This window comes from Onychomys torridus, chromosome 4, assembly GCF_903995425.1.
Source record: "Onychomys torridus chromosome 4, mOncTor1.1, whole genome shotgun sequence".
In the NCBI taxonomy this organism is placed as follows: Eukaryota; Metazoa; Chordata; class Mammalia; order Rodentia; family Cricetidae; genus Onychomys; species Onychomys torridus.
The window spans coordinates 86,469,157-86,482,861 of record NC_050446.1 but is presented as its reverse complement, the minus strand read 5'-3'; the positions used below and the strand labels follow the sequence as shown (position 1 = coordinate 86,482,861).

The 13,705-nt window shown below is 39.3% G+C and overlaps 1 protein-coding gene across 1 annotated transcript; it reads right to left on the bottom strand.

The window, feature by feature from the left end:
- LOC118582576 (olfactory receptor 4F6-like) lies at positions 1-939 on the bottom strand. Its single transcript, XM_036185552.1, has one exon. It carries the CDS (start codon positions 937-939, stop codon positions 1-3), a length of 939 nt encoding a protein of 312 aa, XP_036041445.1.
- Positions 940-13,705: the final 12,766 nt, after the last annotated feature.

Sequence of the window (13,705 nt, the reverse complement as noted above, 5' to 3'; positions counted from 1 at the left end):
TTAAGAAATTTTATTGTAGTTAATAAACTGACTACATAGTCTTCTCATTGCCACCTTCATCTCTTTATTCCTAAGTGTATAAATTACTGGATTTAGAAAAGGGGTAATAACTGCATCAAAGAGGGCAAGAAATTTATCCAGATGTGATGTCGGAAATGGCCACATGTAGAAGAAGATTAAGGGTCCAAAGAACAAAATGACCACCATGACATGAGCTGACAGAGTGGAGAGGGCCTTGGCTAAACTCCCCAAAGATTTCTTTTGAACAGTCATCAAAATAAACATGTAAGAGATGATCAGAATTAAAAAGGAGGCCACAGAAATGAACCCACTGTTGGCAGTAACCATAAATTCCAGTGCATTGGTGTCCATACATGCAAGTTTAATAAACCGAGGAAGGTCACAGAAAAAGCTGTCTAATTCATTAGAGCCACAGAAGGGTAAGTCTACCACAAAAATCAACTGAGTCACTGAGTGGATGAAGCCAATAATCCAAGAAGCAACTAAAAACAGAATGCACTTTTGTGGACTCATGATGGCCAGGTAGTGAAGAGGCTTACATATGGCAACATATCGATCAAAAGCCATGGCTATGAGCAACACCATCTCAGTGCCTCCAATTGCATGGATCAAAAAGATCTGAGTGATACAGCCTCCAAAAGAGATGGTTTTGTGCCTTCTGAAAAGGTCATAAATCATCTTGGGTGCTGTGGAGGAGCAAAATATCAAGTCGAGAAAGGAAAGATTGGCTAATAGGAAGTACATAGGGGACTGTAAATGGGGGTCTGAAGTTACAGTTAGTACAATGAGAAAATTTCCCAACAGGCTTGCCACGTAGAACACACAGGAAAAGAGGAAGAGGAATAGCTGGATTGTCCATGAGTTGGAGAGTCCCAGAAAGACAAATTCAGACACCACAGAGTGGTTTGCTTCATGCATTGCCTTCTTTGTTGGCTGTGACAACCTTCATGCTGTCTGAAATAGGAGAGTAATGAGAACCTCTGATTTAGGACAAGTAGTGTTCAATTGACAAAGTCACATGAAAGACTAACATGCCTTTGGAGATAGTTTAAGTAAAATAGCAAATATTTGTCTACTGTGGAATTCTGAGAGTAGGAGAAATAGTCTTCTCCAGGTAGGAATCCCCTAATGGTGACCTAATACCAAATGATCATCCCAGAAATCATATACATTCAAGTAACATTTTATGAACTGAGCAAGTTGTACTTACATATTTTAGAATATATATGCATATCTGTAGAACACACGAATTTGAAACAAAGCAAGTGTGTGTGGGAGATACACTGAGGGGAGGAAAGTGATGTGATTATTATAATTTCAAAATATAAAAAATTAAAACATGCTTACTCCAGGTCAAATAATACAATTCTTATTCATCTCATATATCTTTTTGTTCAAAATATACTAAACTAATTAATTCTTCCATTTACTTGGGTAATGTATTTGTTATATTTTAATAATAAATTTTGTAGGCATAGCTTCCAGATGACTCTGAGCTAAAGGCTTTTTGGATATTAAATGTGACATTCTTAAGTGCCTGTGGTTTTCATAATTTGGAAATTCCTTAACATATATTAATATTAGATTTAAGATCACACTAAATGCCTACATACACATTTTCAGGCCTGGAGGTGGACATTTCTCTTATCTTTATATTCAGATGACAAGGAGACAAAAAAGGGCAGAGGATGCAGGTTTATAGCACTCACTGTGATTTGGAGAAATTAAAAAAGCCATGAACTCTCTGGAGCAGATTCTGTCTGACGTTCAGTGGAGGAAATAATGAAAAAATATCAAATGAAAGAGATAGCCAGAATGAGAGCCATGTGTCATGATTGCCACAAAGAAGTGAGAGCAAACATGTCAGCAGATGTGGTGAGGACTTGTCTCCTTGTAGGTAAAGACTCTTTAGTTCATTCACAACTAAATTAAATGCATGGCAAATATCAACACAATAGTCTTTTCTTATTAATTAGATGGGGGTTTAAATATCATGGTTTGGGGATGGATGGAGAAGCAAGCATTATCACACCTGATGGCAGAAAAATGAAGTGGTTAAGTTTGCCTTCTGAGTTTTTACAAAGGTTCAGCACTTCTACCTCTAAGGTTCAAAATTCATGAATATATTCACATGTATATTCATGTGAATAAGGTAGACAATGAAAGAATTTTTTTTGTTATTTTGTCTAAAGCACTGTTTTCCAGCTCAATGGCACAAAAATGCCTTCAGTATGTGATATAGGATACTAGGTAAATAACTCACCTTTGAGTGTTGTAATTTTTGGTCTTTCAAGTTAGTAAAGGTTTAAAAATGGATAAGTTACTAGGGTTTGTAAAAATCTGGAAAGCAGGTGTGGACATTGTTGGTGGACTGTCCAGCTAGTCAATGCTCTGTCTCTACTCAAATCCCAGTTCCCCAGGTTTCAAACTTTCTATTTGTTTAGCAGAATGGCTCTACTTTAGAAGAGGGCAGAATTGGGGGTGGGGCTGATGCTAGGACAGAGGGACATTTTCCTCAAACTGACAGTGGGGCCTGATATAGAAATGATAAAAAAGATAGATATTAAGTCCACTTTAATCCAAAGAACAACTGTTAATCTCAAAATACTTTACATTGGGGTGGATTTTGGTTTATTAATACAAATTTAAGGTCAAATTTATTATACTATATATATTTATACTCTTGTCTAAGATATTATGTTTATGAAACTCCCTCTTATTTAAGATATTATGTTTATTAATCTCATTTAAAAATGTAATGTATAATTAAAAATACAGATTAATAATCATCTATGTTAATCAAACTTATAGTTATGTTATTTAAGTTTTTAAGTATACAAAGATATATTTCAATTAGATAGGTAATCTTCAAGCACTTCAAAGACCTATAGGATATGGTATTTAAAATGTTTTAAAAGCTTATCTGGACAGTGAGACACATTTGCTCCTGGCAGCACCAATTACTTCAAGAGAAGATGGGTTCCAAAGAAACTCCTTATGGAGTTTCCTTACAATGTGGAAAAGGCTAGCCATTTGGGCAAAAAATTACTTTTGTCTGGACTGCTTGATAAACTGGACATGCAGGACTCATAGGAAGATGACCACTGAACTTTGCCAAAGCAAGGCGAGATGGTCCTTCAGGTTCCTGCTTTGCAGAAGAAACTGCTGACATTTTTGCAGGACACAGAGGAAAGAGACTGGTGAACTTTGCTAATAGGTGGAATAGTCCTTCAAATTTCCTGCTTCACTGAAAAGTATGCCAGAGACTCTAGGCCTGTAGGCTGAAGATAGTTGCCTCAGTGTTGCAGAGGAACTTTGGGTGATTGTCTAGGCAGCCAGATGTCTCTGTCATTTCTAAAATTTTGGGAGTTGCTTATAATGCACTTCCTGTTTACTCAGGTAGTATTATATCTTCTGGGGTCTTTAATGGAGTTGAAGACTAGATAGTTATAGTTACAGTTTTCCTTAGTTATGGTACAAGATAAATTAAATATGAAACTTTAGACTCACAAAGATAGGATAGATGATAGAGTATTTTCTTTAATTTTGTCAAGTACAAATAGACTAAATATTGTAACTGTAATTCTTGCTTGATAACTGTTTTGTTATATGTAATTTTATTATGTTAAAATTAAAACCTTTCTTTTTGATTAGACAGAAAAGGGGAATTGCTATGGGATGTCATTCTGTATGCTGCGAATATGTGTTGCCACTATTAATAAGGAAGCTCTTTTGGTCTATGGTAAGGCAGGATAAGAGCCAGGCCTGAAATCCAAGAGAGATACAGAGAAAAGAAGAGTGTAGTCAGCTGCCCAAGGAGTAAGAAGACACCAGCAGATTGGTAACTCCATGGCCACAAGGCAATGCATAGATTAATAGAAATGGGTTAATTTAAGATGAAAGAGCTAGCAAGAAGCCTGAGCTATAGACCAAACAGTTTGTAATTAATATTAAGCCTCTGAGTGATTATTTTATAAGCTGCTGTGGGCTGGGCGGGGCACAGGGAAACTTCTTGTTTCAATGCCTGACTCTTTTTGCCTGCTTGGGACTCTTTTCCTTCTACTGGGTTGCCTTGTCCAGCATCCATACTCAAGGCTTTCACCTTGTCTTATTATATCTTGTTACGTTGGGTTTGGTTGTTGTCTCTTGGAGGTCTACTCTCTTCTGATGGGGAAACTGAGGGGAGTGGACCTGGGAAAGAGGAGAGGAGGAGGGTGGGAGGAGTGGATGGTGTGTGTGTGTGTGTGCGTGTGAAACTCTGGTCAGGGTGTATTGTTTTATAGAAGAATCTATTTTCAATAAAAAGGCTTCAATGTACTTTAGACCCCATGCTTCAGAAAAAATAGATTGAAGTCATATAGTTAACTGAATACAGCTTATTAATGAGGATTTGGACCTCAGTCCCACTGTCTTCACAGTGTCCTAAATCCCAGACTGTGCTCATCACAGAGCAAAGCCTCTGCTCACACTCCACTGCTAAGTATAAAGTGTAAGAGAAGGACAAGCCTCAGAGACCTTCCAGAGCCATGCATTCCCTCCTGTGCTCAGGGCAGCTTATCCTTTCCCGGGCCATCATAAACAGACAATGAACTTAAATCATGTGAAATTAGCACTGATGGAGCAGGTTGATGATGCTGGAGTCTTTGTTAAAATCTCAAATCAACATTTGAAGCTGCTGAGGGAAAGACTGGCTATTCTTTACTTGGTAAACCTTTTTTCTGAGTTATTAAAAAAGTTGAATTAAATTAGAGTTTCTGGATAGTGCTAAAAATTTCCTTGAAGAAGTTCCATATGATCATCACAAGCTTCTTCAGTGTTTCTTCTTCCCAAGAGGGACAGAGAGAGCCCAGGACATTGGTCAGTGTCCTAGTTGTGTGGAGAGGCCATTAGAACTGCATGCTCCCACAGGAGTCCTCAGTGCTGCCAGGACAGACTGGAAGACTGCTGTCACCCAGTGACACTTTGCCAAGCGTCTGTGATGTTCTTTTAATTCTAAACTAAAGAAACAAAGGTCCAGGAAGGGCGAGGACTCTGCTTAAGCCACAGAGCAAATTGTTGCAAATCTGGAGCAAGCGTGTTTGCCTCTTGGCCTCATAAGTCCCAGATTTATTTATTATTTCATTCCACCCATTTATTTTGCTCTGATTGTTCTATAATTTGTGTCCTGTCTGTGGCCCAAGGAATCATAACACATCACTTGGACGACATTAGAAGAAGAGAGGGTTTTGAAGGTTTCAATACATAGGAATAATAAATATTTAATCAATTGTTTGCTAATCATCCCAATTTGATGATACAATATGAGCATGTGCCTTAACAGTTTATTGTATACCTACAAATACTATACTTACAGTTAGAATTCAGCCCTTCAAGCCACATATATGAATTTTAGTTTCTTTATTGTTGTCCAAAATTACTATTTTTTTCTAGATGACTGTACTTTACCTCTTATCTTATTTCTTTTGTGGTATGTACATGTAAGACATCCTGTGGCCATATATTGTGTACCCTAATAAACTTTTTCTACCATGCCGAACATCTCATGACTTTGTTCATTCCTCTGACTTGTACACTTTAATTGATGGGCAATATATTGCAGTTTCCACATTTAATTAATTTCTTCTGGTTGATTCGGTTTTTGCTCTGCTCTATGTGTTTCCACTTGACATTCTGATTTTTCTCAAAGACAGTTTCTATCAATGGAAAGACAGAGGTACAAGGAAGGGTTGGATAGGTAGATCAAAATGAACAAAGTATAATGCACACACACACACACAAACACACACACACACGCACACACACACACACATCAATATGAAATTTGGCATTTTGTGTGCTAACTAGGGAAAATAACGAAAAGGCTGCTTCCAGCCATCTAACCTACCTGGATCAGTGTTGGAATGATCACAAGTTAGACAACCCGAACCTGCCGAGCTCTAGCCTATGTCATGGCTTGGCATAAAAAGTCAAATGTAATACCTCCACAGAGGGAATGGTGGCTAATTAGCAGCACGGGAAAGTCACTTCAGTGCTATAGAACTCTGGGACTGCCATTCTGAGTACATTTTGCCAAGGGAATTGTTTCTTAGGACCACAGAAATTTGGCCAGAGCCAAAGGAAAGATGTGATAATGGGTCACTTGAGAAGAAGTGGGGATTTTGTATTTGTGAATATTACATGCTTTTACATATTTTAAAATTCCTTTGGCCTATTGATTTTCTTACTTAAAAGAGGAGAAACTTCTTTTGAAAATATATACTTTCAAAAAGTGAAAAGTGATATATCATTTCTGTAAGAAGGAAGGAATGGAGAGATAAAACCAATAAATGTCCTTTAATGCATACTGCACGATATAATCCATGTCCATGAGAAGAGTTGATCAAATTAGATGTGATAGGAGGTACAGCTGTCTGGTCAACTGTGAGCCAATTTGTTACTGATTATGTGACATGGAGAGAAAAAACACAATTAGAATAGCTCAAATTTAGGAACTCAAAGAGTTGGTGGATAAGGTAAAAGACAAATTATTTATGGTTTGACCTGTCCTAGAATAAGAGGTTTTTTTTCCTTAAAAAATATCAACAGAGTCAAAAATTAATAGGTAAAATTTTCTTCCTTACTTAAAAACCAGAGAATCAATGAAAGGGCCATTTGTAAATTATAATTACATAATATATTATTTTCCATTGGTGATTACACAGTACCTAAATTAATAGCTTAGCTGTGCAGAAATCTAAAACTCATGCTCAGAAGGTGAGTAGTTCTTCTGGTCTCAAATGGAATTCTTCAGAAGTACAGGCCATCTAGCTTATAGGTACCATCACTCACATGCCTTGAATTTTAGAGATCTCTAGTCCAGGCACTTCCTTGAAAATACTGTTTGGTCATGAGTCTTGCCTAAGCTTTGTTAAACTACTAATTATGAACAAGCAATAAAAGGAGAAAAATTCTAATCCCATGTCTCAAACCACCCTACCTTCTACAAATCAAGAAACAAAATCTTTACTACACCCCATTGGTCAAAGCAAGCTCAGGCACCAAGTCAGTTTAAAGACTGGAGAAATAGACTCCATCTGTTGGCAGGAAGAGTTACACAGTATTTTTCGACAACTAGAGATTTTGTGACTAACTATTCTGAGTTGAATTGATTAGCCAAGTCTCTGTTAGAATTAAGTTACATCTCTCCCCGACCCCCTTATTCCTTGAAATGCTCTCACTATGTAGCCTAAACTACCCTGACCTTGTGATTCTCCTGTTGTAGCCTCTGGAGTTCTGGGTTATAAACTGGCGTTCCAACACCTTGCTTGATGTGACGTTTGCTCCCACTGCTCTGAGGTGGCATCACTACAGCTTCTACCAAGGAATGTCAGTTGTCTTCCATGGTTTCTTTTTTATTATATGCAATGTACTTGTATTAAGCCTTTTGAATACTTTCTTTTCTCCTTGTTTGTTAAGTTTTCTCTGTGCCCTCCTGTACCCAGAATGTGTGTGTGTGTGTGTGTGTGTGTGTGTGTGTGTGTGTGTGTGTGTGCTCATGCTACAGCTTGCTTGTGGAGTTCAGAGGACAACCTGCAGGATTTGGATCTCTCCACCATTTGAGTTTGGGGTATTGGCCTCAGGTTGTTCAGCCTGGTGGCAATTGTCTCTCCTCCTCCTAGCCCATCCTACTCTCCCTTAAAATATCTTCTCAATGAGTTTACTACAAATAGGACTTGATTTGGTCACATGATCTTCTAGATTCTTTTGTGCCTTGTATTGAAGAGGCTTCTAACCCTCAAATACATTTCAGGAACATAAAAGTAGAAACACAGCCTTGTTACTGAAGTTGAAAGGAGCCTTCTCAGCACTCTATCACAAGGAAATTCTCAACATCAGTGAATCAGTTTATGTGTACAAACATGGATATTTTTATATCATATATGTAAATACATACACACACATACACACACACTCTGATTAACTGAGGTGTTCACAGAATGGAAGTTTGGAAGACATAAGGCAAAAGCCTTTTTGAATCCAAAAGACAGCATCAGAGTAGGCCCTGCTCTAAGCAACAAGGGTATCAAGAGAGTTATATATCTTGATTTCTACTCACATGTCCTACAAATTCAGAATGCTCTTTTACAGGTTGGAAATGGCAGAGCTATGATACAATGCTGATTGTGTAATGTCCCTGTTTTAGCTAAAAATTTATGCAAAAATTTTCTTAAATGCTTTATTAAGAATACCAGTCTTATGTGAATGAATGTTTTTGTGTTAATACTTTGAATGTGTTTTTATGTTTTCAATGATATTACAGTAGTACTTATAGTTCAGTGATGAAGAGTTTTATGACATGTTAATAAATGAAGATTTACCTTTACAAAATACTCTTCATTGTTACATGCTGATGAGACTCAATCATTTTTTCTCCTATGTAAAAATAATTTGAGGGCTGGAGAGATGGCTCAGAGGTTAAGAGCACTGGCTGCTCTTACAGAGGACCTGAGTTCAATTCTTAGTAACCATGTGGTGGTTCACAACCATCTAAAATGAGACCTGGTGCCGTCTTCTGGCATGCAGACATGCATGCAGACAGATCACTGTATGCATACTAAATAAATAATAAATCTTAAAAAAATAATTTGAGAAGGCTCTAAGTTTTATTCCTAAAACCCATGCCAAGTGTGGGGGTTGGGTGGTGGTTCCCAAAACTATCTGTAACTCCAGTTTGAATAGATCGAACAGTTTCTTCAGACCTCAAAGCATGCAACATTCTCTCTTTCTCTCTCTTCTATGTCTGTCCTTCCTTCCTTTTCTCCCTTCTCATCCTTTCTTCCCATATTTATTGCTTCATTATTCACGTGTTGGTTTTCATATAGTCTATAGACAATTTCTTATCCTGTATCATTGAGACTATTTACCTCCTCCTGTTAAATCCCTAGTCCTCATTTATACAATTTCTTATACTATATCATGCCTGTGACTGTATTCACCCCCTCATTACCTCCATAGTCCTCACATACTCTCTTCTCTTGCTTCCCACCAGGCTCTCTTCTACTTGGTGACATGAATTTGTGTAGGGAATAATACGTAAAACTAAACATTAAAAAAATTCAGCAAAGTAATGATATTACCAAATGTACAGTAAATAACAATAAAAAGGGATTCACTATGACAAAAACAGAAAGATATAAAGATAAGAAAGAAACCAAGAGTGGGAAACGCCTTTAATCCCAGCACTCCGGAGGCAGAGGCAGGAGGATTTTGTGAGTTTGAGGTTAGCCAGGTCTGCATTAGTGAGTTCCAGTACAGACGGAGCTTCATAGGAAGACCTTGTCTCAAAAACCCAAAAATCAATCAATCAATCAATCAATCAATCAATCAATCAATCAAGCCAGCAAACAAGCAAACAACAAAACAAGCAAAATATAAGAATGAGGATGAACTATTGGAGTGGTTTCTTTCTTGGCCTTCAGAGATTGGATACTGCCAGTTATAAACATACACACACATACACACACATTTGCATACACACAAACGCATGCATGAATACACACACATGTATGTACACACACATCTGCATAAAAGCACATACACAAAGACACACATGAATACACACACACCCCACAGATCCATCACACACACATACAAATATATATACACAGTCATATTGACACACACATGCCCACATATATGCACCCACATATACACCAGCATACTCACACATGCATATACCTATGCATACACACATATACTCACATAGACATGTGTGTATATAAGCACACACATGTATGATCTTCCACACATGCTCAAATTCACACAGACACACTTGCACACACAGGCACACACAGATGCTTACACACACGTAAATTGATTTATGTATATATAAAGAATGTTACCACTTGAAAATGAGAGAAAACACATGATATTTGTCTTTTCTTCTTTGTCTGACTTTTTGTTTAATATCATGATGCCTATTTACATCTATTTCTAAATTAAAGATAATTTTTTATTTATTATTATTATTTGTGTTTGAGATTATTTATTGTGTTTTCAAGGTTATAGTTAACCTCCTTGGGTTGGAGTTTTCCTTCTAGCACCTTCTGTAGGGCTGAGTTTTTGAATAGATATTGTTTAAATTTGACTTTACCATGGAATAGCTTGTTTTCTCCATTTATGGTGAGTGAAAGTTTTGTTGGGTACAGTAGTCTGGGCTGGCATCTGTGGTTTCTTAGAGTCTGCATTACATCTGTCCCGGCCCTTCTGGCTTTCAGAGTCTCTGTTGAGAAGTCAGGTGTAATTCTAATGGGTCTGTCTTTATATGTTACTTGGCCCTTTTCTTTTGCAGCTTTCAAGATTCTTTCTTTATTATGTGTATTTAGTGTTTTGGTTATTATGTGGCAGGAGGGGTGATTTCTTTTCTGGTCCAATCTATTTGGTATTCTGTAAGCTTTTTTATGTCCTTCTTAAGAATAGGAAATTTTTCTTTTACAATTTTGTCAAAAATATCTTCTGAAAAAAAATATTTTCTGGGTGCTGGAGAGATGGCTCAGAGGTTAAGAGCACCGACTGGTCTTCCAGAGATCCTGAGTTCAATTCCCAGCACCCACATGGTGGCTCACAACCATCTGTAATGACATCTGGCACCCTCTTCTGGGTACATAATAAATAAATAAAAAACAAGGAATAACAGACCATGATAAATGATGAACACATGAGAACAGGAATAGGCAGAGTTCTAGAGAGGTCCCCAGAAATCCACAATGATACATCCTCTGTAGACTGCTGGCAATGGTCGAGAGAAAGCCTGATCTGACCTGGTCTGGTGATCAGATGGCCAAACACCCTAACAGTCCTGCTGGAACTCTCATCCAATAACTGATGGAAGTGGATGCAGAGATCCTCTGCTGGGCCCCAGGTAGAGCTCCAGGAGTCCAATTATCGAGAAAGAAGAGGGACTGTAAGAGTGTGAATTGTTGAGACCAAGATTGGAAGAGCACAGGGACAAATAGCCAAACGAATGGAAGCACATGAATTATGAGCCAGGGGCTGTGGAGCCCCCAGCTGGATCAGGCCCTCTGGATAAGTGAGACAGTTGAATAGCTTGATCTGTTTAGGAGACACCCAGGCAGTGGGACCAGGACCTGTCCTTAGTGCATGAGCTGGCTGTTTGGAACCTTGGGCTTACACAGGGACACTTTGCTCAGCCTGGAAGGAGGGGACTGGACCTGCCTGTACTGAATCCACCAGGTTTAAATGAATCCCCAGGGAAGTCTTGGCCCTGTAGGAGATGGGAATGGAGGAGAGGGGATGGGGGGAAGTTGGGGGGGGGGGGGGGGGGGGGGAGGACAGGGGAACCCATGGCTGATGTGTAAAATCAAAACACATAATAATAAATAAAAGAAGAAAAAAATATTTTCTGGGCCTGTGAGTAGGGATTCTTCTTCTTCTATTCCTATTCTTCATTTGCTTGGTGTTTTCATAGTGTCCAGCAAATCCTGGATGTTTTGTGTCATGAATTTTTTAGATTTAATATTTTCATTATCATTTTCTTCTACTGTATCTTCTGTGCTTGAGAGACTCTCTTTCCTCTTCCATCTTCTGTTGAAGAAGCTTGTGTCTGGAGGTCCTGTTTGCTTACCTGGATTTTCCATATCCTGGGTTCCCTCAGTTTGTGATTATTTCCATTTTCAGGTTCTTGAACAGTTTTATTAATTTCCTTCACCTGTTACTTTGTTTTTTTCTTGGCTTTCTTTAAGCCATTTATTAATTTCCTCCCATTGTTTGTTTGTGTTTTCCTTGATTTCTTTATTTCCCACTTAAGAACCTGTATTTTCTTCATAAAATTAGTTTAAGGTCATTTTCTTGTCTTCAGCTGTGTTGGACTATTCAGGGCTCTCTGTAGTAGGATAGCTGGGCTCTAGTGCTGACATACTGTTATGTCTATTGTGTTCTTATGCTGGCCTTTAGGTATCTGAGTTTTGGGTAATAAGTTTTAGGGGTCAATTTCTTAGTTTATCTTTGTTGGATGGGTGTTTTCCCCCGTGTTTTCTGTTTCCTCTCTGGTCTTCTGGCCTGAGTTGTCTGTGGTTGTAGTGACCAGCAAGTCCTCTGGTCCAGTATGTTGCTTCTGCTGGGGTTATGGTGGCCTGCATGGCCTCTGTGGTTTTGGGCATTGGTGTTGCCTTTGAGGTTCTGGGAATTGGTATGGCCTCTGGGGTTCTGGGTATTCTCATGTCCTCTGGCAGTGCAGGGGCTTGTGTTGGAGTTATGGGCCAAGATATTATGACATGGGGAGTGGGGCTGTTGGGGAAAGCTGGGCCATCTCTGACGTATGTTGGGGATCTGCAGGCAGGGTCCTACCTGGGGTTCTGGGTACCAGCATGGTCTCTGGTAGAACAGGGGTGTTCTGCCAGAGTTATGGGTCAGGATATGGACTAAGCTTGCTTTCTTATAGAACCCAGGACTGCCAGCCCAAGATTGGTACCACTCACAATGGGCTGGGCCCTCCCCCATCAGTCACTAATTATGAGAAGGCCTACAGCCAGATTTTATGGAGGCATTTTCTTCATTGAGGTTCCATCCTTTCAGATAACTCCAGCTCAGCTTTTGTAGCAAGTTGACATAAAACTGGCCAGCACAATTGATCCCCTATCAACTTGACACACAAACACAACATTGTGAAGCCTTAACTTTTCTTTTCTTATTCTTCCCTGAGATCAGACATTAACATCAACATCACAATGTAAACATTCTAAAATTTAAAGTCCCACAGTTTTTAAAAATACACTTAAAAATTGAGTCTCCTTAAAGTTCAAAGTCTTGAGGTTAGGTAGAAACCTGGTGCAAGGTAAACTCCCATGAATCTACAGGACGACTCCAGCTAAGACTCCTAGCAATAGTGGATAGCTAGCCTGAACTGGCCATCTCCTGTAATCATATTGACAACTACCCTAATGGTCATCAGAAAGCCTTCATCCAGTGACTGATGGAAACAGATACAGAGATCCACTGCCAAGCACTAGGCCAAGCTTGGGGAATCCTGCTGAAGACAGGGAGGAAGGATTGTATGACCAGGGGTGTCAAGGTCATCACAAGGGAACCCAAAGGAACACCTAAACTGGGTTCATAGGCACTCACAGAGTCTGGACCTCCAGCTAGGGAGCCAGCATGGGACCGACCTAGGCCCTCTACATATATATGACAGTTGTGTAGCTTCATCTCCTTGTGGGACTCCTAGTGGTGGATGCAGGTCCTGTCCCTAATGCTTTGGCTGGCTTCCAGGAACCTATTCATACTAGGTTGCCTTGCCCAGCCTTAATACAAGGGGAGGAGCTTAGTCCCAGCTCAACTTAATATGCCATGCTTTGTTGACACCCGTGGGAGGCCTGCCCCTTTCTGAACAGAAACAGAGGTGGAGTATCCACTGGGGGGTGGAGTGGAGGTAGGGAATGGGAGGAGATGAGAGAGGGGAAAAGGGCTGGAGAGATAGCTCAGAGGTTAAGGGCACTGACTGCTCTTCCAGAGGTCCTGAGTTCAATTCCCAGCAGCCACATGGTGGCTCACAACCATCTGCGATGAGATCTGGTGCCCTCTTCTGTATATAAAATGAATAAAAAAAATGGAACCTGAGAGCGAGAGAGAGAGAGAGAGCGAGAGAGAGAGAGAGAGAGAGAGAGAGAGAGAGAGAGAGAGGAAACTT

Excerpts from the sequence above, each read along its gene's own strand:
- LOC118582576 (XM_036185552.1), bottom strand. The coding sequence starts at position 939 with ATGCATGAAGCAAACCACTCTGTGGTGTCTGAATTTGTCTTTCTGGGA.